This window comes from Torulaspora delbrueckii, chromosome 1 (genome assembly GCF_000243375.1).
Source record: "Torulaspora delbrueckii CBS 1146 chromosome 1, complete genome".
Lineage (NCBI taxonomy): Eukaryota > Fungi > Ascomycota > Saccharomycetes > Saccharomycetales > Saccharomycetaceae > Torulaspora > Torulaspora delbrueckii.
The window spans coordinates 1228132-1249190 of record NC_016501.1 but is presented as its reverse complement, the minus strand read 5'-3'; the positions used below and the strand labels follow the sequence as shown (position 1 = coordinate 1249190).

Here is a 21059-nt window from a genome sequence, read left to right as displayed (position 1 = left end):
GATGAAACTATCGACACTATGTACAGCTATGTTATGCATTCCCATCACGCTTAAACTTGAGGTAGGGCTTGCAATGGGTTACCATTGACGTCCAAACCTTGTTGCATCATTAACAATTCTTCATTACCGGCGGTTTCAAATTGCAAACCACAGCCCAATTTGTTTTCTTGCTTGAAATGGTCAATTTCACCACAGAATAGCACTGATAGAGTTGGTAAAATCTTTCTCTCTAGGAAACAGGCGACCTTACCGTTGCTGTCAACAGTACCACGGTAAACCGATTGTCTGTATTCATATTTAGCACCGATAGTGGTAGAACCTTCGATAGTTGGCTGGATACCAATTGGAGTACCAACGACTGGGTCAGTAATAGGCACCATACCCGCTTGTAGAGTAGTCTCAATACCGGCTTCCACATTAGCGGCAACCTTTCTCCAGAAAGAAGCGATCAATGCACCGTTGGCTTGCATTTGACCAGAGAGGATCCAGTCTTGCTTTGTGGAGACGTAACGACCCAAATATGAAACACCTGCATCTGCTGGTGCGGTACCTTGACCTCTAGAGTATAGCATTTCCAAACCAAGGGACAATTGAGGAGTGATACTTTGTAATATGGAACCAACTGCTACACCAGTGAATAGATCAGCAGAAGAAACGGAGGGGTTCAATGTCTTGAAATTCAATGAAAAATCGGAACCTTGGTAGTCCTGTTCCAATTGGCACATAGTTGGTTGACCATGAGCCAACTGTAAGTTAACCTTGGAGATGTTGTTCTTATCCCAACCGTAGTTCAATCTCCCCGAAAGAGAGAATTCGTTATCTAGGTTACCTTGCACAAACAAGTTATCATCTGCAAACAATGCCGATAACGCATAACTTGGCAAAGCACTCGATCCAATAGAAAAAGTGTGAGAAGTTTGGAAAGCTGGGTTCAAACTGAATGCCTTGTTCAAATCTGCTCTCAAACCTGTAAAGAAGTATTGAGATAAAAACACATCACGGGCCACTTCTTTGTTCAAATTCTCCACTGAACCTGGGTTTACCAGTGAAAGGGATTGTCTGTGAGCATGAACATTTCTGTAAGCATCAAGAGCGAAGCTAGAAATAGGATTGGAAGACCAAAAACCACCTTTGGTCTGGTCCGGGGTCATCGGAGACACACCTGGCATAGAAGGAATCTTACTAAAGTCGGTTATCGTCGCAGGGGTCGCCATTTATCAAATTTGAAATGGGCTAGACGTTCAATTCGTACACTAGAGTAACTGCAAGGTGTAAAAAGCTCCTAGGAATCCTTATAACCACTCTTTAACCTCTTAATTTGAGTTTAAAAGTCCTTGAAATTAACCAATTTTTCATTATTTAGTATTATTTTGAAAAATTTTACGTCGTTTATCATGCTTAACATTTAAAAATGACACGTGGATGTCACGTTTTGATGGTATTAAGAGCTTAAAGTCAACTCAATGGCTATTAACACCAGTATTATCGACTTTCTTGAAGTGTCTTTACTTTGTCCTTGAAGTCCTTTAGCAGTTGTCTCTTGAGCTGTAGTTCTTCCTCGCGATTTTGAATGTATAGGTGCCATTCTTCCGGGGTTTTACTTAATAGACGCTTACAATCTTCATTGTTGGCTATCAGAGCTTTACAACTCTTAAGTCTGTGCTTTATAAATGCTGTGGATGTTTCCAGCTGCTTTGCGGAATTATTTGGATCCTTTCTGATCTGATGCAGCGAGTAGAAAAGCTGTGGAATGAACTCTGCCGTATTTGTCAACGTCGATGTCGAAGGACGGCTCTCATTAGCCGTGTCAGTCGCTAGCTGTGTCCCTGTTTGATTTTGTTCTGTCGCTTGACCTTGTTCGTCGGTATCTATAAGCGTATCATCGGTCTCTGGGGGCAGCGGAACCCCCATTGATGGTAGTAGTATAGCCTGAACTTCCCTGAGGCCCTTATTCTGCAAACTCATTGGTCTCTTCTCTATTCTGTCTGTTTGTTTTTAGAGTTGTATGTATAACTAAGATCAGTTAGTTTGGTTATTGAATATTTATCTATAAAAAAATCTAAAACTTACCGTTCTTGATTAAGTTCTTACCCATGTCTCTGGCAGTCAGGTAGACAGTCTTACCAAGTGTGTAGAAATCCAAAGTACTAGAGAAAGTGTCTAGGAATCCGAATGGTAACATGCATGGAATCCAGCCCTGTGCTAGCTCTAAAGAGAAAGAACCACCTGGCATACTGTACTGTTTGACATGACCTTTTTGCAAATGATGGGTCATACCTGGCAAATAAACCTCCTTCTCCAATGCCCACGGTAGAGCAGCATTCTGTTGACCGTGTAGGATGGTGAAATAATCATCTGCAAAATGAACACCAGTGTGGCCTTCAGTGCCCACAGCAGTGCCGAAAAGAATCAAATATTCCGAGATGGAGGCATGCAAGATAATCATCTGCCCCATGGCTCCACCTGCATTGTTGAAGATCCATTCCTCGTCCAAATAGTGGTTGATATATTCATCACCGTAGCGGGTAGCCAAAGCGTCTCTGACATCTCTCAACAATGCTTCGGTGGAGAAATTTTCAGAGGTCGAATTGTGTTTTGAAAGAACATCATTACACAATTGATTGACTTCAATGGGATCAAAGATGTAATTTCTTGGCAACCATGTAGTATACAACGTATTCATAAAATAAGCCGCCACACCGAGCAGTAGAGTTACAGAGAAAATTTTCATATTAACTCACTAAATTATTGCCGACCTCTAATAAGTCAATTGAGTCGATTGGGACCCTGTATAAATTCTTGTCTTTATTCTTATACTTATCTATTCTCGAGAGATCAACTTCTGACAATAAACGACATTGAAAAAAATTAGTAGCATAAACGAAAAATTAATACGGTAAAACCGAAATGATTATTATAAAATAAGAATTTATGCTGGTGAATGCAGTTGTTTGTATTTGTATATGTATAATGGTGGCTTAGTGTTGATTGCTTGTGAAAAGATGCAATAATGACTTTGCAGCTTTCACACTCATCGGAGTGTCTTGTCTTTGCAGTGATGAGAGCGATCGTTGGTGCTTGTTGCGAGGTGTCGTGTGTATCGATGCAGTGCTATGATCGGAGAAATGTAGGAAATTTTGGGATTCTACTGGTGCTCTGTAATTACCTTGTGAAACAACCAGTTTCCTTCTCTTTCTTGAATTTGGCCCTGTTGTTGGAATCTCCAGTTGACTCTTTAACTCTTTGAATGTGGAGTGGGCTCTGTTTGTTCTGAGTTTATAATATGCAAATTGTAGTCTGACTCGCAGTTTCTCTGATGCAGCGGTCAGATCTTTCGAGTTTCGTGGAGACAAGGGCAGTTGAGTCTCTGGTTCGTTGGTCAATGGCAATTGCGGTGTATAGTCTATCAAGGCTTTAATCGATGGAAGCTTAGTTTTTGTCAAATTTCTTTGTGGAACGGATCCTAACTTGTTAATCTTCGAGCTAGAAAACTCTCTCAAGGGTAGTCTCTTAGTCTCCACGGTCATAGTAGTCATGTTCGTACTCGAGCTCATAGAACAGTCGAGCGATGTATAAAACAAATAAAACTGATGTAACTTTAAAAGCGGTGCCTATTTCGAAATTTCAAATATATACTAGTAAACCTCGGGCCTTCTATAACGTTTAATGGGCTAGCAGGAAGCAGAAATGGTTGGAAGAACGACTCAATTGACCGGTTGATCTTTTGTTTGTTTTTTCACCATCGTCTTTGACTGAAATGCCCGTTTAAGGACAAGACGCGACTATCGCGTACCTATAACAATGTGCATTTTTAACAAAAAGTTGAGATGTGATGAGCGATTGACGGCCAATTTGTTTGGACGCGTTCACATTGGGAAGTCTATGTTGCTGACCCAGGTCGAAAGGTTCGACAGAAATCTTGGAGCGATCTTGTGACCATTCCCGCTGGCGATTTGTAGAATGTACTCATTCAATTCTGCACTTCCGAGGATGTCGACGTGTTCTGCACTCTTAGCTCCGCCTCTTATGTCGAATCTGTCCGGTTGGTGCTGGATCTCGACGATGGTGACGTTGGAGCCAGCTGGGTTGTAGGGAGATACACCTTCGGCCCACTTGTGGCAGATCGCGTGGGTCATCAACGGTACAGTACCATCACCATCGGTGAAAAAAACAGGCTGGGTGGACTCGTAATCGATTGTCATGTTCAAAACGTCAGAGTCACTTTGTTCCTTGTATGCGTATGCTCTCTCTGTCGGGTTGTTTACACCGTAAATGCAGTAAATCTTTAGATCTGGAGCGTGAGGTAAAGGAACTTCAAGTGGGTTACTCCAATGGGAATGATGAAGAGCGTTCTTTTTCATCTCTTTTGCGTTCTTAGCATAGCCGAAACTGTACTGATCCTTCACACGTTTCTGTAACCACTCAGGTGATAGCTCTAGCATCACCTCAATGGAATCTTCCATAGTTAAATTTTGATTCAACATCGAATTGTTGAGAAATCTATCGAAGCGAATGAAATTACCAAATGATGCAGTGTTATTATGTAGCGAGTCCTCCACGGATGTGGCCATATCACCCCAAATCAGATTACCACCTTTAGGTACCATTGAAGGTACACCACCCCAGGTTCTGATCAAATCAAGCCTTTCCTTACGACTGAAAAACTTCTCCAAACCATACATGGCCAGTGCATTTAGTTGAATGGTGTCCTTCATTTCACCACTGATCAATGCGGGGACCGTCTTGGGAGCGCCAAGTAAAGTTCCAGCAACGTTCACAAATGAACCCACATATTTATCGGTCCAGCCCGGTCCACCGTTACCGTAAAACTCACCTTTGGCTTCTGCCCATTTTAAAAAGTAGAAAATAATTTGAGATCCCATTGAATGACCAACAAGGCATACTTTCTCACCACTCAACCCATAAGTCAACTCAACCTGTTGTTTCAGTTTGGTAAAATATCTGTCTCTAATCTCCAAATCCAGGTACGCCAATCGCCAATCGTAGGCAGCTGTAAACATCTCATCGGGAGAATAGTCAATAGCTCCCAAATTCTGTATTACTTTATTCCATATCCAATATCCTGCCATAAAGAAGTCGGCTGCTTCGAAACCTTGCGCAGCTCTTAATCGAAAGTGGGGTGGATCTAACCCTGTCTCAGGATCAAGCATTAAGTGTCGCAACCAACAAACTTTGTCTAAGACCATAGTTCTTAGCATATAAAATGATCCCCATAATCTCTTACGGAAATGTGACTCGCTATTACACTCTTCGTCCCCTACAACACCCCAACTTTCTATACCAGTGGAGATAACCCCGGGAACCATCACAACAGGATGTTTGGCAGTGATATTGTACTCTTTACGCAGCTGCTTCCCCACAGCAAAACTCTCTGTAAGATCCTTCAAAGCAGCATTCGCTGATTGCCCAGCTTGTACGTCAGAGATAAAACTAGTAACACTCTGAGGTAAAATATCTTTCCAATCGTCTAAGTAATCCTTGAAAGACTCCATATTGCTAATTCCCTCGAACAAATCAAAATTATCTCTACCATGAACTGCTCCAAAATACACTGCTATTAGAATCCCCAGTATAGTTCCCAAAGAGAAGATCAGCCTACGTGAATCTCGCCATCTCTTGTTCCTCTTCTTTACCTCGTCAGAATCATCTTCAGCCTCACCGTTCGGTCCTAGCATACCAGCAGGAGCCTCCTCATTCTCACCACGATGCTGACGAAGCCTCGAACGGAACCGGTGGCGTTGTGAGTTTGGATCTTCGCTTCGAATCGACGAATCACTATCGTACCCACTCGCTCTTACAGAATCAAATGATCGTCCCTTTCCCTCGTTCTTCCTCACACTCTTCTTGGCCATTTTAGCTACCTAGCAGACTACAATCTAGCCGTTCTAAATCCCACTTCTTACCTCTGTTTTAACAAGAGTGGTTCGTAAAAGCTTAAAAGTCATTTAAAGCGCAGCTTATTTAGTCCGCAAAGACACCTTACAGAGAGCATAATCAAGGAACGAAGAGATTGCTTAGAGGCGATGATTAGGTCCACATTGAGCAGTTGGAGGGAGTACTTGACTCCCGTTAGCCACAAGTCGACTTTTCTCTCGACGGGCCAGATAACTCCAGATGAATTCGTGGAGGCAGGAGACTACATGTGCCACATGTTTCCTACGTGGTCCTGGAATGAACCAACGAGTGATGTGAGCTATCGTGATTTTCTGCCTAAGGGCAAACAGTTTTTGATCAGTAGGAAGGTTCCTTGTGGGCAGAGAGCTCAACAGTATGTGAATGTGGATGAGAAAGAGTCTGAAGTATCCATATCTGGGGCAGATGAGAACGAAGAAGGTGATGAGGATGAAGGGTGGCTCAAGGAAGGTGCTGATTTGGTTTCAAGTGCTGAAAAAGGTGGGAATGAGGGGGAAACAGCCTCTGATGTGGATGATATTGACGAAATGATGAAAGATATGGAGATTGAGGGGAATGAGGATATAGTAGATGTACCGGTGAACCGATCTGAGAGGTACTACGACCTTTACATCACTTATTCGACTTCTTACAGGGTTCCCAAGATGTACATTGTCGGTTTCGACAGTAATGGAACACCGTTGACTGCAGAAGAAATGTTTGAGGATATAGCACCGGATTATAGGACCAAGACTGCTACGATCGAAAAACTGCCCTTCTACAAAACGCCCATCGTGTCTGTGTCGATACATCCTTGCAAGCATGCAAACGTGATGAAGATATTGCTCGATAAAGTACGTATAGTCAAGAGAAGAAGACGGGAAGAACAGCAACAGCAGGATGGCGAAACAGTGGCCGACGACTGGGAAGATCTGCAGGCAGACGTGGACGATTCGTTGCGGGTCGATCAATACCTGGTGATTTTCCTGAAATTCATCACTAGCGTCACTCCCAGTATCGAGCATGACTACACGATGGAGGGCTGGTAATATATAGATATGATTTTGGGATTACGGGTATTTATTCTTTCTTTAATTGATTTTGGGCTATTGGACTATTAAATACTAAGCGAATTTCTAAGCTGAAAAGGTTCAGATGATGAAAACAGGTTAGAGATGACCCCAGAACAAAAGTCTAAGATAGTATGTCTTTAGAGTGTTTTGTAATTGTACTTGAAACTATACTAACTGAGACGTATTTTAAAGGAAGCCAATAGGAAGAGGGCTTTAGAACGGCTGAAGCAAAGAGGTATTCTGAAAGATGCTCAACTTCAGCAAATCGAACAAAGAAACGAAAAGACTAGTAAAACTAATGGTATAGTACCGAAAGAGTCCACTTCTGGCTCAGAAGCTGTTAATATCATTCCTACAGAGCCTTTCGAAGATCAATCAAGAACCGAAGTTCAAAATGCAGTGGTAGATGGGCAGTGGTCGACTAATAATGAGACAGAAAAAAGACCACTAGAACGAATTAAGCCATCAATACACACCAAAGACTACATAGAGTATGACTTTTCCACAATGAGAAACTTAAATGGAGGGTATATCAATCCAGAGGATAGAAATTATTCATTCGATGATGATAATGATGATCTAGGTAATAAGAAGCAAAAGACACTTGATGACTGGAAGCGTGAACAGCAAGAGCGTAAACATATTTATGAGAATGCCCCACCACCAGAACATATTTCAAAGGCCCCAAAGTGTATCGAATGTAAGGTCAACATTGAAATGGATCCTGTGATGGACGACGTGTTTAAACTTAGAGTTTGCAAATCGTGCGTCAAAGAACATCCAGAGAAGTTTTCAATGCTTACAAAAACTGAATGTAAGGAGGATTATTTTCTTACAGACCCAGAGCTTAACGACAGTGATCTTTTCCATAAATTAGAGAAACCAAATCCACATTCTGGTACTTTTGCAAGGATGCAGCTGTTTGTCAGATGTGAAGTCGAGGAGTTTGCATTCAAGAAATGGGGCGGTGAGGAAGGTCTGGATAAAGAGTGGCATAGACGTGAAGAGGGCAAATCTCAAAGACGTGAAAAGAAATATCAACAGGAAATGCTTAAGATGAGAATGAAGACTAGAGCTCAGGAATATACCACTAGGCTTAAGGAGAGAAAACACGGTAAAGCTCACGTCCATTCATTCACTGCCCCAATAGATGGAGGTATGAATGAAGATGGGCATCAAGTACTGCGAAGAAGATGTGTAGACTGTGGTATGGAAACCGAAGAGGTTGACATATGACATGCCAAATTAAATTCTTAAGAATTAGATACTTGTATAGTTCGGCAATCATCCACATATGACATTTTACAAACAACTAGACCTCTATTGATGAGTTCTCCCATCATGTATAGTGATCAAATGCGTGTGCTGCTCGATATTATCTGTTTGTTGCTAATGCGCAGTGGTTGATAGCGTTTGAACCCGCCGTCAAAGCTCTATCAGAAGTTTTTCTTCGGATTGGGTTGTCTCAGGAGCATTTTCTTCTTCCATTGCTGGTGCAGTCGAAGGTTGTACAATCTTTCTCGCTGGAACCGTTGGGAAATCAAAATTCGTTATCGCGTTATTGGCCTTAGCTGCGCTTTCAGGCTGAGCTGCACTCTCTGACTCGACATCATCTACAGGATAAGGTGCGTTAGATAATTTTCTTTTAGGTTCATTGTCTTTGCGTTGGAGACCATCAGTGACGGGCGTCTCATGATTCGAAAACCGGCGATCATCCGACCTCAACTCTTCCTCTTCCGCCACAGGATATGGTGGTTCTGATGGAACATTGAAAGCAGTCGAATTACCTGAAGGTGAAAGATTCAAATCTTTCATTTGACTTAGATGAGTTTCCGAGTGCTGTTGTGCCTGAGCTGCATTTAGCGGATCCGATCGTTGTGCAGACAATTGCTGTGGAGGAGCTGTGTGTTGAACAGGAACCGGCTGATAAGGTGTGGTACCGTTAGGTTGGTATACAGGTTGCTCCCTTTGATTGTACGAGTAAGGATCTGAAGGTACCTGAGGCACGGAATAACGGTCCGACATAGTAATGTTATTCAGTTGTCTTTCCAGCAGGCCATCGTAGATGGTCATTATGTCGGAAATCTTTGTATTCATGTCTATCAGTGTGTTGTACTTTTGAATCGAATAACTCAAGGCATTATTCAGTTTTGGTCTAGTCCCAATGACCTTATGGTAAAGCTTAGGAAGTTGAGCATCCTCAAGGATTTCCGCCGCTGATTGGGTCTTCATTCTTTCGACTAAAGATGCAAACAGATGAATATCCTCTTCTTCACTTGCAGTAAGGTCGTACGACGGAGTTGATGGCTCTTGTAAAGTAGTTCTTTGTTGTTGCTGGGATGCAGCGTACGCTTCTTTCCTCCTCTTCTCCTCTTCGGCCTCTCTTAAACTGGCCTCGATGGCTGCCTTCAGATCTGGGTCGTTTTCCTCTTCAGCTTCTTGCTGCTTGGCTTTTGGTTCAGCTCTCTGCATAACAGGAACTATAGGTTCAGTACTACCCTTTGACTCCTTTAGTGAAAGCTCAATAGCCTTTCTCAACTGTTCTTCCTCATCGAAATCATTACTGGAACCTTTCTTCTTTCTCCTGTGGTGCTTCTTCCTTCCCCCGCCATCGCTTCCTTTCTTCAAGTCATAATCTTCGTAGCAGTTGTCGCAGACCCTGACTGGATCATAAATGCCTAGATCTGATAGAACAATACGGTGTGAAGAATGGTCCTGGCAGAATATTCCACCACATGAGCGGCAATGATGCCTTCTGTTTATCAAACTAAATCGCTTGGAGCAAATCATACATGCATCGGAGTCCACCCAATCGGCTGGAGTACGTGAATCGAACATAGCCATCGAGCTACCAGAGTCTATCACAGATTGAGGGAACTCGATTCCACGGGCAACTAATTTTTCATAGACTCTAGACACATAGTTCAGCTGCGAATCGTTCTTGAATGCAACATATAACTCGCAGAACAACCTAGTAACCAGCTCCTCGAGATCAACATTGTGACGATTCTTCAATATCGTCTGTTCCATCGTATCCATGAATTCGCGAGAGCAGATTTCCTTAATAAAAGGGATTCCACCATTCTTGACGCAAATATCGGTAAGTTTCCACGTAGATAACTGAGTATTAGGATTGGATGTAGTACCCATGATCCGCTTCTTCAAGCATCTCATACATTCCTTTGGTGGAACCCTACGAGACCTAACAACATCACTTATCTCCATAGCCGATGGCAAATCCAGCTCACCATTCGGAATGCTTTCACTGGTGGCTTTCTGAATCAATAGATCGAGTTCAGCGGTAGTGGACACAGACATTCTGACCTACTGAAGCGATTACGAGCTAGCTAACCGCTCTTATAACTGGTTTTATTTGGTATAGGAGCTATAAGCCCAATCTAACCTCTATAAGTATTATAAGCCTAAGATCACGTGATCATCCTTCGGATCAAGTATTATCATAATAGCTATTCTACATCTGTTACCTATCCTATACTGATCCGGTGATTCACCTTGTTACCTTGAAACCTGGCCGGTACGAACGGTACATGGCCCTATGCGTAGAATCCCTGAAGACTCCTTAATATTGATAAACTTGCCTAGCTGGACAGAAAGACCAGGGAACCTACACCAATCATACCAGCAGACAGATACCAGAACATGTCCGAATTCAGCATCCCGTTGGGAGTCTTTTTGACGGCGTTGGTTCTGTGCTTGTTCTCCAAACTTCTTCTCACCAAGTGTCTCAAAGATCTCTTCTCTTTGGCAGAATCCGTGCTTTGGGCGCCATCAGAAGCCACTGTTGGGTTCAATGTTACTGTAGGTAGCATCATAGCCGGTCTGTAAGCCAAATACAGAGGTTGCATGGGTGATCCATCCCATTGATTGAGTTGTAACTTGTAAATCCCATGGTAATCATCAATCTGCACATCAAACGTCTTGAAGATCTCCGTTTGGTTGTATCTGCTGTAAGTAGAGACTCCCTTATCATTACAGGGATCGCTTAGCAACTGTCTTCCATCAACGGCGAATGGACTCAAAACCAAAGTCCCGTTATCCAGCAATCTGTATGTCCCGTGCTGATAGATCAGCGATGCAACAGGGCACCCTGGGTCCTTAGGATTAGCTTTTACCTGATAATTAGCCTCCTCAAAATACCCATCCTCAGTGAAAGAGTAAGAGAGACCTGGAAGAGAGGGTTCAATTAATAATTCATCAACAGGGTCGTAGAATCCGGGGCCAGTAAACACTTGATTTGACTTCGAAGACCATGTTCCAGCTAAAGATGCAGCATCATTTGAGGCAAAACTCACACCTGCGTTCAACAACAACGTCAATGTAACGAGCGATACAGAGCCAACCATCTTGATAGTGCTATTCCTAGTGTCTAAATCGAGGCTAAGTTACTAGATGAACCGTTCTTTAAGTAGAAATCCACAACTTAACAAGAATGTGCCGTTCAGTGTGATAGGTATACCGATTGAAGAAAGTTATAGTGAGTTATATAGTCTATTAGCTGAGTTTGTAGCGTTCAGACCATGCTATTGACATTGGCGATGGCCAGCGAAACTAGTGACGACCTGTTGCTTGAATTTCCGCTATTTATTGTACCATTGGGGGAAGCGAACATTCCGTTGTTGAGAAATTTAGCTCTTGGAGGCATTTGATGTGCTGCAGGCATGTGGTTTTCCTTATTACTGCTGTTGAACGCTAAGATGGAGTCGTTGTCCGAGTTTTTGTTTGGTATGCTATTAACGCTTAACGAGCTAGCGCAGGCGCTGTCGTTAGCGTATTGACTGAAACTGTACATCTGCGGTGTAATTGGAGAGGATTGGTCCATTGTGCTGAATACGCTGTTGTCAGACTGCGTACTAGTGTTTCGCATGGGTGTGTAGTGTTGTGAATAAGTAGGTGAAGGTATGGTGTGGCCCTTCTCGAAGTAGTGAGAAGCGTTGACAGCACGTCTTCTCGAGAGATCCATTGCGGATGCGAGCTGCAGTTTCTTGTGAAGCTCGACTTGGTACTCTTTGACGCTGGCGATAAATTCCATTATGCCTAATTTCTCCTTGTAAACTTCTATTAGCGATCCCGGTGCTTTTGCAACTGCATTGATGAATATGTTTAACAGCTGTGCCTGGTTAGTTGTAGTTGGATATGGTGCCATTAGAAAGCGACAGTGATCACCGTTAGTGAATCTGTTAATGATTGAGAAGATTCCGTGTGAGACTTCGAACATCTCATATTTCAATAGATCGTATTGCCACGCAGACAGGTCTATCAGAAACCTCTTCAAGTTTATTAGCTGTATCTTTGTGTTTAAGTCTTCATCCTCGTCTTCTTCGTAAAGATTCTCCTCTTCATCTTCTACTATGCGTTCATCCACTGTGGCATCACTATCATGGGATGCCTGTGATTGGCGTTTTTCGCACCAGTCCTTGTTATGATCAAGTTGTCTTTTGTAAAGTTCGTATTGTATCAAACAGTTTTCGTCGACATTCAAAACATAGTCGTTAATCATCGGCTCATAAACGTCCCAACTCAAAGTATCCAAGATATGTCTCTCCATTTGCATAAACATTGATTCATCAAATACATCGGCCCCGCCGCAGTAATGTACCAACTCGGAGAGACGTGGAATACGAGCTCTTGGATTGGGACCATAAAACCTCCCACCAGTGGGAATTGAAACGTTGTTGATAATATGGTTGCAACCACCCCATGTCTTGGCAGCTAACCAAAGGCAAGTGGCCACTACCAATTTGGCCTGATCCTCAAGTACCACTCTCTTTGAACAGTAACGGTCGTATAGGCGCACTGCATGGAAGAAGATACCATCAGTGACTCGAGACATAACCGACAGTTCAAACAGGAAAGTCACTATGCTGCTTCTTGTACTTATAGGGTTCATCTCTGGTTGCTGATCTATCAGCTTAGAGTCGGGCTTGAATTTACATGATTGAGAGAGCACATTGGCCGAGATTTCTTCATGATACTCCTGTACCATCTCATAGTGAGCCAAGAGCTCGGCATTGGAAAGTTCGATTGGGTAGTAAGTCTGCTTTGCGGCAACATTTAAACCAATCTTATCTTCACAGGTAGCCATTATAACTTTAGTACCTCAGTTTAGGAATTGTTAGCGAGTGGAAAACCAAATCTGATTGAAGTGAAGTAAACGGTACTATTGCTGTGGTGGACCGAAGATGAATTCGATTGTTGTAATTCGAAAATTGAGCAGGGCTGAGAGTCACAATCCAGGTTCTTATATAAGAAACACAAGCCTTCTATTATGACAAGTACTGTTACCGTCAAACTGCGAAAAAACAGTGCGAAAAACACACAATAGGAATCAATTCTGATCTGATCAATACCTTGATGCCTCAATGTTGCCTTCACGACTACCGAAGAACGCCAAAACCAGGAGATCTGTACGTCAAATGGAGAAATAGGGAAAAGAGAAAACTTGATTCTCAATCCCACTCCAAATGCTTACACGCATCGACCGTTAGGGCACCTCGAGTTTCCCATTGATGCCTCTGTAACCTCTGTACCGTTGCTTCACTGGCCTCGTCCCAAAAGGGCAAAACCTTCAAGTCAAACCACGGATAACTCGCACTTGGCGAACACCATTCTGCATTTTAACTTGACCAAATCGACACGAAAACGCTTCGCATCGTTTCCGCAAAAGGACGATCTGTAAGAACACGAATTGGTATACCGCGACACGCTCAATTGGCTGTCACGTGTAGATAGTATAGTTGGCATCGATGAGCTTTGTTCAACGACTGGTTATGGTAAATGAGGTTTGCCATAGGTGGTTTCGATCGATTCTTGTAGACCTTGTGATGTTTTTAGTGGTGCGAATGATCTCGCTGAACTTCTCTCCAGGGCATCTTGGGACTTAGGAACCATTGAATGACGGATTTGCCCAGTATATCGCATGAACTGCATACCACTGTACTCATCTCTTCAAAACGCTGGAGGTGTTTGATCCCTGGAGCATTAACAAAGGTGTAATCTGTGAATCCTCGCGGAAGTTGTACAGTAGATTTCAATGTGAAGTTCGAAATCTGATAAGTGTTGAGACATGCCCAAGAGACTTTCGTGGATTCATCATATTGTCTCACGATAGCCCACAGGGTTGATTGAGCACTAGCATATTTGATCAATTGTGCTAATTGTAAATTCGTTTTTGCATTTGAGAACAGCGTGACATACCCCAGATAGCGGTTGAGGCCTGTATCAAAGACATGAAGGCAACCCAAAGCTTCCTCAACGATCAAGGCCACTCCTTGGTTCCAAATCAGTTCGAATGCTGTTATATCGAAGCTCACATCGATGAGCGGTTCTGTCACGAGGACGGGCAGATTGCCGCTGATGGTAACATAGTCACAGTAGACTGTTCTTGAGTCGCTCCAAGCGACTTTTAACAAGTGAGTTTGCTCACCATTCTGCCCATCCTCAGTCGTGCACACACAGCAAACATTTGCAGCGGTCTTGAACTCATGTTGCCACTGTAACAAAACTTTACCATTCGTACCATTCACAACATAAAACTGACTAGCCTTCCGGGCCTCTTCTTCAATCCATAGTTCATAACCATCGCTACTTGCCCACAAGCAACGTTCCAGGGCTTCTTGATCCATATAACTTCGACTCTTTTTCTTACTGCTCATCGAGTAGCCTTAACTTGTTTATTTATCCTTTGAAATTTACAGACACAAATCAGCTCGAAAACTTGATGAAGCTACAACCACTATAAGAAGGTTGTATTTGACAGATGTTGTGGTCTGGAGCCAACGATACGAGCGATGAGTCTCTAGAGAGCACAGAAGGAGGTTACGCGGGGCTTTATAGATGGACTATGGACGCCTTATTTGGTTCACGAGTATCGCCCTCTAGAAAGTATAAGGAATTTGCCCAGGATGATACGAATTACAAGCGTGAGGGTAGAAGACGTGTTAGGAGCCCTGAGAGTACAATTATGCGTTCCAATTCGTGGTCTGGGCTCGATAGTGGATTTTACAGGCGTAATGACTTGCTTCCGCCATCGATTGAGGAAGATATGGAAGTACCGAGACCTATTGAGTCTTCCAATTCGTTGCTTAATTCTTCCAGGGTGTATCGGAGACCCGAGGAACAGCCCACGGATACTTTTGCGGCAAGAAGAAGGCGGTTGGGGGATGATGGCGAAGACCACAGCATTGTGCTCCAATCACCACAACAAGATGACCCGCTGATATCAAAACTGTTTCAAAAAAAAACTAGAACCCGCAAACCTGAAGATCATACTAAAAGGGTTCAAATCCCTGGCAAATTCCCCTCTCCATCAAAGAACGCTCAGCAAAAGAACTACACTGCAGATTATTTGGAAGTATTAGACCAATTATCAAGAAATGAACGCCTTCTGGACGATTTGAACCAAGATTTCCACAAGAAACAAAGTCGAATACAACAACGGGAGCAAACTTATCAGGAGAAATATCTACAAACAAGAGCTGAACTCATCGACGAACTAAAACACTCCAAAAGGCTATACGACAATTACTACAAACTCTACACAAAGTACCAACAACTACGAGAGATCAGCCAGGATGCGGTACGCATGCAGCACCGGATCTCGGGGCTCGAGTCGCAACTAGTCGATAGTGCAATCGACAAAGATCGCCAAATACACGATCTGACCCGCAAGCTGTTCGACATGGATCTCCGAGTCCAGGAGAGTGAGACTGCGCGCAAGAGGGAGGCAGCCAGTTACCAAGCAAGGATAGATGAGCTCGAAAGACAAAATATGCTCCAGCCTGACGTCGGAGTCTCATCACTCTCTTTTTCCCCTTCAAATTACAGGGATACAAGCTCAGACTATAATCCAGCGATCGACTCACATTTCCTTAAGAATTTGGTTTGACAACGGTGCAACAGGAACCGTAGAGACGTCAATTGAAGCTATTCTATCGCTTAAGTTTACTATGAATTGGTATTATTCTCACGCCTTACGAGGTTTAGTCCGCGAAATGAAAAATTCCAGTAATCAGTAAAGGGCATTGAGTTAGACGAGCCTGACTTGCGCGAGAGAAAGCGGTAAAGAGACCATTGAGGGCTCTATTGAAGCTTTGGGAGTGGTATCAATTAGGCGGTTTGGCTGCTGATCACTTTCGCTTCTCAGCAAGCCTTTACTTTTGTCATTTAATCAACTGGTATCGATTATAAACTGAGTGATATTAATATCACGTGATAGGTCTCGAAAGATAGGAATAACACAATAGTCATGTCATTGAATCGTTTACAGGCCAACGGGGCTACTCCTGGTCAGTTAGGGATGAGTGTACAATCTCCTGGTGCTGAAAATCGCTCCGGTGCCAGTTTAAAGGCACCCAATGCGGCGATGACGCCGTCAGAAGCCATGACACCCGCTGAGAATGATAGTAATCTGCGAGATGTGAGCAATCAAAGAATAGAGTTGGAATCCATGATTGGCGAGCTCACATCTATTCTAGGGAAAGATCAATGGACAAAATACGCCCAGGTGATTAGTCTCTTTATTCTGGGTAAACTTTCTAGGAAAGAACTGTCCAATGAGCTAGATCTCCTGTTTACTCCGAGCGCAACAAACACTACTGAATACAGTCGCTCATCCCTGATACGTTTGCATAACCAGTTGTTATTAGGTATATTTATCAACTCTTTGAAGGATTCTCCATTAATGGGTAACTTGGCTGATGGTACTTGGGGATTCGGGCATGGTAGTTCACTTGGTAACAAAATGAAGAGAGCCAACAAACACAATTCACAGATAGAAAACTATAAAAAAATTGTCATGTCTTTACCGGCCGATGACAGGCAGCGACTTAAGGAAATTACCAAGGAAGCTGGTAAGAGAGGGTTTGTTCTTTCTTCTGTCCTACAGGCGCGTCTAAATATAATACCCAAGATACCGATTGTGATAAATCCCGAAACTTTGAAGAGAGTCAAAGCGAACAATTTAAAAACTCCGCTGGAATGGTCTCAGGATATCATGAATGGGTTCAACGCACCGCTTGCTACTGATACTTACTCCCTCCCAGATACTGAATCTCTATTTCTCCGAATGGTAGGAATTGCAAGAGAACATGGTCTAGTTGGTGCCGTAGATACAGGTTGTGCCGAACTATTATCCTTGGCACTGGATCATTATTTGAAAAATATAGTAGAGTCGGCGATCGATACGGTCAGGTACCGTCGAAAAAAATATTCAGAGTATTATGATATTAAGGATAGTGGCATGTATGAACCGGTGGTGGAAGCTAGAGGAGACGAATGTGAAGCTGAGAGTCATCTAAGCACAAAGGTTGTCTCATTAACTAATGAGGACCTTTACGAATGTTTAAATTTATTCCCCAATCTTGTGGAGCCAACTGGAGCGTATTTCAGTCTACCAATGGTCAATTTGGCTAATGACGATGAGTTGGTAGTGAGCAGAAGTAGTATTGACGATATGCCGGACTTCTCGGACGGGAAGCCCACCTTCACACCTTTGGACGAACGAAATATAGGAACAAGGGAGGAATTAAATTGGTTGATTAAGGATATACTTACAGAGGAATAATGAACATTACTCTTTAATTATATATTATGATGATCAATTTGACCATCACGAATGCATGAAAATAAAACTGCCCAGTAATAATAAAAGGAATGTAATTATATTGAGATTCTTCTATTCTTCACAATTTTCATTTGAGTCAGTTTTTTTGATATTTCAAGAAGACTGTCGTAGTTCTCACCGTCGTTAATATCAAATAAAAAGCACGAAGTTGTGTCTGATAATAGCTTCTTGATAATTAGACTTATTGGAGATTTTATCGCGTTATCTGGGCTGATAACTCTATCAAGGGTTAGTATGGTGGTTGGGTCGTTTATTTCGATGAAGTAAAAATTGAGCGGCTTCCTATCAGAATCGGAGCTTACAAGTTGAAACTTCAAGATTCCAATTCCTGGTATGCTAGTCTTTCTTTCCTTCTTAATGCTTAGAGGGAGCTCATCCAGACCGTGAACCATCTCGGTAGACTTGGAATCCAGCTCTATACATTCTCTTTGTATTTTTAACTTAATCTCATTATCGCACTTCTCGGAGCTCGGCAGCATCAAGTCTTGTGAAGGAGAGTCTTCTGAAAGGAACACATATTGCAGGTATATTCGGAATTGATCATGGCACTTTGTGTAGATAAATTCCAAGAGGGCAATTCTTAAGGCGTCCCAAGGCTTTTGACTCACAGATATCAGATTGTAGTTCAAACGGTTTTTTAGACACATTTCATGATACATCTCACAGTCTTGATACAAAAGATCATTCTCTGTCTCGAGTTCAGAAGGTATAATCCGACTAAACTGGAATATCTGACCATTTTGAAGATCTGTCAATGTCCTTTCGGAGTAATTTACTCCTAAGTTGTCGTCCTGACCCTTTTTCGTTATATACGCAAAAGTTCTGATTCCGCCTTTTAATTCTTCTATAGTGTTCTCTAATTTCCTTCTTCTTAGCTGTTCTTCTTCCATCTTGTCAAATTTACCCTTATAGTAAGACTCCCTTGCGTGCGCTATCTCCTGTATAGCCTCTGTTTCTTGCTTTGCCTTTTCATAGTGCGATTGTGACACTACCAGTTCATCTTCCAACGGCTGGTTAACAATCATTGTATCAGTGATTTTCTGTTGAATATCCATAATCTTTAGCTCTATCGAGCTAAATTCTTTTTTGTCACTATCTATCTGGTTTACCAATTGATCACATTCAACTTGAAGTTTCTTGTGCCTGTCAAGAAGCTTCCCCTGTTCTTTCTCTAGGTTATCCATCGGTTCTTGTTTAAAGCGTTTGAATTCTTCCAAATCTTCCTTAAACTTTGCTTCATATTCGGTACATTTATCCTGGTTCTCACGTTGCAAAGCCTCCCATTGTTCGTTAACTTGTTTAAGCTCATCCCTTAACTGATGTATCTCTTGCGCGACCTTTTCATCTGGTTTTAGATTCTCCAGTTCCATGATTTTTTTATCCCACTTCAATTTTTCATCATCAAGTACCTGTTTCAATTGATTTTCCACTTCTTGTACTTCCACAGAGTGTTTTAATTGCATATTTGCCATGTCAAGCTCTTCATTCTTGCGGCACAAATCGTTTTCACGATCCTTCATATCAAGTTGTGTTGTCAACTGGCTAGTCTCTTTCTTCACCTCATTACACATCGTGAGCCTCTTGGAAATCTCATACTGCATATCTGGTAGTTGCTGCTCTCGTATTTGGATAGTTTCCTTCTCAATCTCTGCAATTGCGTTCCTAAAATGCGCTATATCCTTCATGATCTTTCTCTCCCGTTTCTTGACTTCCTCAATAACGCTTGCATCTCCGAACACATATTTGTTCATCAATTTAGTCCTTCGAGACGTTGGTTCCTCTGTAATACTGCGACGAGGAGGCGTAGAGTGTATTTGATTGGTGACATCTTGCAACATCGATGTTGATAGTCTCTGTCTCTTTAATTGTGGGTACGTATTCGACGGAGGAGTAGAAGACATTACTGATATAGACGGTATCTTCGAGTAATGCATGATCAAAAGTTGTATCAGATGAGTTTCAGATCTTGCTGACTTTCCAAGCCAAAACCTTTGCCAAAAGCCTCGAAATTTCACTTGGCACTAAAACCTCTCTCCTACAACTCCACAACAAAGCACGTAGCTCCTAAAACGAGCTCTAATGGTCTACTTTTGATTAATGATGGGCTAGTCTGAATCGTATTATTCTTGAAGGTAAACAAAAACAGCCGTCATCGGGGACGGACTGTTTACACTATTAAGCACATAGAATTATTAAATAGTCTCTGTAAGAGAATCAAGGCCTGATCGAGGGCCTAAGCCCTGCTATAAGCTCAATTGATGTAGCTGAGGATGTGTGTTGTATTTACAAAGCGCGGGAGGAATTTTTGTTCTTTCAATTGAAGTCGTTAGCATTAACGTTTCTGGTCATCGCGGGCAATGCGACTCTGATACCTTCTATATCCTTGGACATCTTGATTTGACAGCCAAGCCTACTTGTCTCTGTGAGCCCGTAAGCTAGGTCCAGCATATCGTTTTCATCATCATCTGGTTCTGGTAGGGCATCGTAGTAATCTGGATCGACAATGACATGGCATGTAGAGCAGGCACAAGAGCCACCACAGGCTCCCTCCATGTCTAGATTGTGTGCTTGGGCAATATCCAATAGAGTTTCGCCTGCGCTGACTTCAAATGTCTTTTGAGTGCCATCCTTGAGAATATAAGTGACATGTAGCTCTTCACCCTTCTTTGGTTTCTTCAAATGACCATGCTGGAGTAGTAATGAGGACGAAAATGGCCTCTTAGAACTAGCTGTGAAGGTATTAGTGCCTCGACAACGAGTCATCGGTCTATAAGTCCTTGTAAATGTATTGGAGAGATTCAAAACCCCACGGGAAAGAGTAGAGACCTTAAACATCGTGCTGTGAGTATTGAGTAAACTCCCAACGGGCTAGAGTTCACTGGAATCGGGCAAAGTTGAACACTTTCTATAGTACTAGTTTTTTCTATCGCTCTTACAAAAGTTAACAGATTGAAAAATCGCTAATCGAGAAACAAGCTAACCAGGTAAAAGAGGGCATTGATAGTGCCGTAGATAGACGTTTTGATAGCATTGGTAAGTAATAGCTTGGGAGAACTGGGTTATAACTTCGTTGAGAAGGTGAAGTCACGTGATACAGGCTTATGAGTTGAATAAGTATCATAACGGGGCACTTTATGAAGTATAACACTTCGAAAAGTGTAGGAGATTAGTCTCAACAGCGAAATGAGTTCACTATTATCATCCTATGAGACAGATTATAAGAGTACGCTGGAACAGGCTCGCTCCAGTTTGAAAGAGGCCGCTGGGCAGCCTGTAGCACAACGGAACTCGACGTTGAAGCAGATCGAGTCACAACAGGAAGAATTATACGATCTGATAGATCAAATGGAGATTGAGGTTAACAACAGTATTACCAATAGCCAAGGCCGGGCTTCTTACAAGGCAAAATTACGGGATTACAAGAAACAAGT

General features: G+C 42.5%; 16 protein-coding genes across 16 annotated transcripts in view; 5 read left to right on the top strand and 11 right to left on the bottom strand.

Moving 5' to 3' along the window:
* Window positions 1-50: 50 nt before the first annotated feature.
* On the bottom strand, window positions 51-1214 carry TOM40 (TOM complex pore protein TOM40; the record flags this gene model as incomplete). Its single annotated transcript, XM_003679211.1, has 1 exon — window positions 51-1214. One exon carries the CDS (start codon window positions 1212-1214, stop codon window positions 51-53), a length of 1164 nt encoding a protein of 387 aa, XP_003679259.1.
* Window positions 1215-1482: 268 nt separating this feature from the next.
* Window positions 1483-1965, bottom strand: CSE2 (Cse2p; the record flags this gene model as incomplete). The annotated part of the gene is made up of 1 exon (XM_003679210.1): window positions 1483-1965. One exon carries the CDS (start codon window positions 1963-1965, stop codon window positions 1483-1485), a length of 483 nt encoding a protein of 160 aa, XP_003679258.1.
* Window positions 1966-2059: 94 nt separating this feature from the next.
* Window positions 2060-2731, bottom strand: ERG2 (C-8 sterol isomerase ERG2; the record flags this gene model as incomplete). The annotated part of the gene is made up of 1 exon (XM_003679209.1): window positions 2060-2731. One exon carries the CDS (start codon window positions 2729-2731, stop codon window positions 2060-2062), a length of 672 nt encoding a protein of 223 aa, XP_003679257.1.
* A 247-nt stretch (window positions 2732-2978) lies between these two features.
* On the bottom strand, window positions 2979-3527 carry NRM1 (Nrm1p; the record flags this gene model as incomplete). The annotated part of the gene is made up of 1 exon (XM_003679208.1): window positions 2979-3527. The coding sequence occupies one exon, from the start codon at window positions 3525-3527 to the stop codon at window positions 2979-2981; it is 549 nt and encodes a 182-aa protein (XP_003679256.1).
* A 339-nt stretch (window positions 3528-3866) lies between these two features.
* LRO1 (phospholipid:diacylglycerol acyltransferase) lies at window positions 3867-5873 on the bottom strand (the record flags this gene model as incomplete). The annotated part of the gene is made up of 1 exon (XM_003679207.1): window positions 3867-5873. The coding sequence occupies one exon, from the start codon at window positions 5871-5873 to the stop codon at window positions 3867-3869; it is 2007 nt and encodes a 668-aa protein (XP_003679255.1).
* A 171-nt stretch (window positions 5874-6044) lies between these two features.
* Window positions 6045-6962, top strand: ATG3 (Atg3p; the record flags this gene model as incomplete). Its single annotated transcript, XM_003679206.1, has 1 exon — window positions 6045-6962. One exon carries the CDS (start codon window positions 6045-6047, stop codon window positions 6960-6962), a length of 918 nt encoding a protein of 305 aa, XP_003679254.1.
* Window positions 6963-7088: 126 nt separating this feature from the next.
* On the top strand, window positions 7089-8222 carry RAD14 (DNA repair protein RAD14; the record flags this gene model as incomplete). The annotated part of the gene is made up of 2 exons (XM_003679205.1): window positions 7089-7115; window positions 7194-8222. The coding sequence occupies 2 exons, from the start codon at window positions 7089-7091 to the stop codon at window positions 8220-8222; spliced, it is 1056 nt and encodes a 351-aa protein (XP_003679253.1).
* Window positions 8223-8411: 189 nt separating this feature from the next.
* On the bottom strand, window positions 8412-10304 carry VPS27 (ESCRT-0 subunit protein VPS27; the record flags this gene model as incomplete). Its single annotated transcript, XM_003679204.1, has 1 exon — window positions 8412-10304. The coding sequence occupies one exon, from the start codon at window positions 10302-10304 to the stop codon at window positions 8412-8414; it is 1893 nt and encodes a 630-aa protein (XP_003679252.1).
* Window positions 10305-10585: 281 nt separating this feature from the next.
* ROT1 (Rot1p) lies at window positions 10586-11350 on the bottom strand (the record flags this gene model as incomplete). The annotated part of the gene is made up of 1 exon (XM_003679203.1): window positions 10586-11350. One exon carries the CDS (start codon window positions 11348-11350, stop codon window positions 10586-10588), a length of 765 nt encoding a protein of 254 aa, XP_003679251.1.
* A 167-nt stretch (window positions 11351-11517) lies between these two features.
* On the bottom strand, window positions 11518-13089 carry CLN1 (cyclin CLN1; the record flags this gene model as incomplete). The annotated part of the gene is made up of 1 exon (XM_003679202.1): window positions 11518-13089. One exon carries the CDS (start codon window positions 13087-13089, stop codon window positions 11518-11520), a length of 1572 nt encoding a protein of 523 aa, XP_003679250.1.
* A 745-nt stretch (window positions 13090-13834) lies between these two features.
* Window positions 13835-14629, bottom strand: TDEL0A07060 (uncharacterized protein; the record flags this gene model as incomplete). The annotated part of the gene is made up of 1 exon (XM_003679201.1): window positions 13835-14629. The coding sequence occupies one exon, from the start codon at window positions 14627-14629 to the stop codon at window positions 13835-13837; it is 795 nt and encodes a 264-aa protein (XP_003679249.1).
* Window positions 14630-14763: 134 nt separating this feature from the next.
* Window positions 14764-15891, top strand: BBP1 (Bbp1p; the record flags this gene model as incomplete). The annotated part of the gene is made up of 1 exon (XM_003679200.1): window positions 14764-15891. The coding sequence occupies one exon, from the start codon at window positions 14764-14766 to the stop codon at window positions 15889-15891; it is 1128 nt and encodes a 375-aa protein (XP_003679248.1).
* A 360-nt stretch (window positions 15892-16251) lies between these two features.
* On the top strand, window positions 16252-17568 carry HFI1 (Hfi1p; the record flags this gene model as incomplete). The annotated part of the gene is made up of 1 exon (XM_003679199.1): window positions 16252-17568. One exon carries the CDS (start codon window positions 16252-16254, stop codon window positions 17566-17568), a length of 1317 nt encoding a protein of 438 aa, XP_003679247.1.
* A 95-nt stretch (window positions 17569-17663) lies between these two features.
* TDEL0A07030 (uncharacterized protein) lies at window positions 17664-19562 on the bottom strand (the record flags this gene model as incomplete). The annotated part of the gene is made up of 1 exon (XM_003679198.1): window positions 17664-19562. One exon carries the CDS (start codon window positions 19560-19562, stop codon window positions 17664-17666), a length of 1899 nt encoding a protein of 632 aa, XP_003679246.1.
* A 379-nt stretch (window positions 19563-19941) lies between these two features.
* On the bottom strand, window positions 19942-20463 carry YAH1 (adrenodoxin; the record flags this gene model as incomplete). The annotated part of the gene is made up of 1 exon (XM_003679197.1): window positions 19942-20463. One exon carries the CDS (start codon window positions 20461-20463, stop codon window positions 19942-19944), a length of 522 nt encoding a protein of 173 aa, XP_003679245.1.
* Window positions 20464-20811: 348 nt separating this feature from the next.
* The window catches only part of VTI1 (v-SNARE protein VTI1), a gene marked incomplete at both ends in the record, with an annotated part of 585 nt that continues 337 nt past the window's right edge, over window positions 20812-21059 (top strand). The window contains one exon of the mRNA XM_003679196.1: window positions 20812-21059. This exon is cut by the window's right edge and continues 337 nt beyond it. Within this exon, the coding sequence (XP_003679244.1) occupies window positions 20812-21059 (248 nt within the window).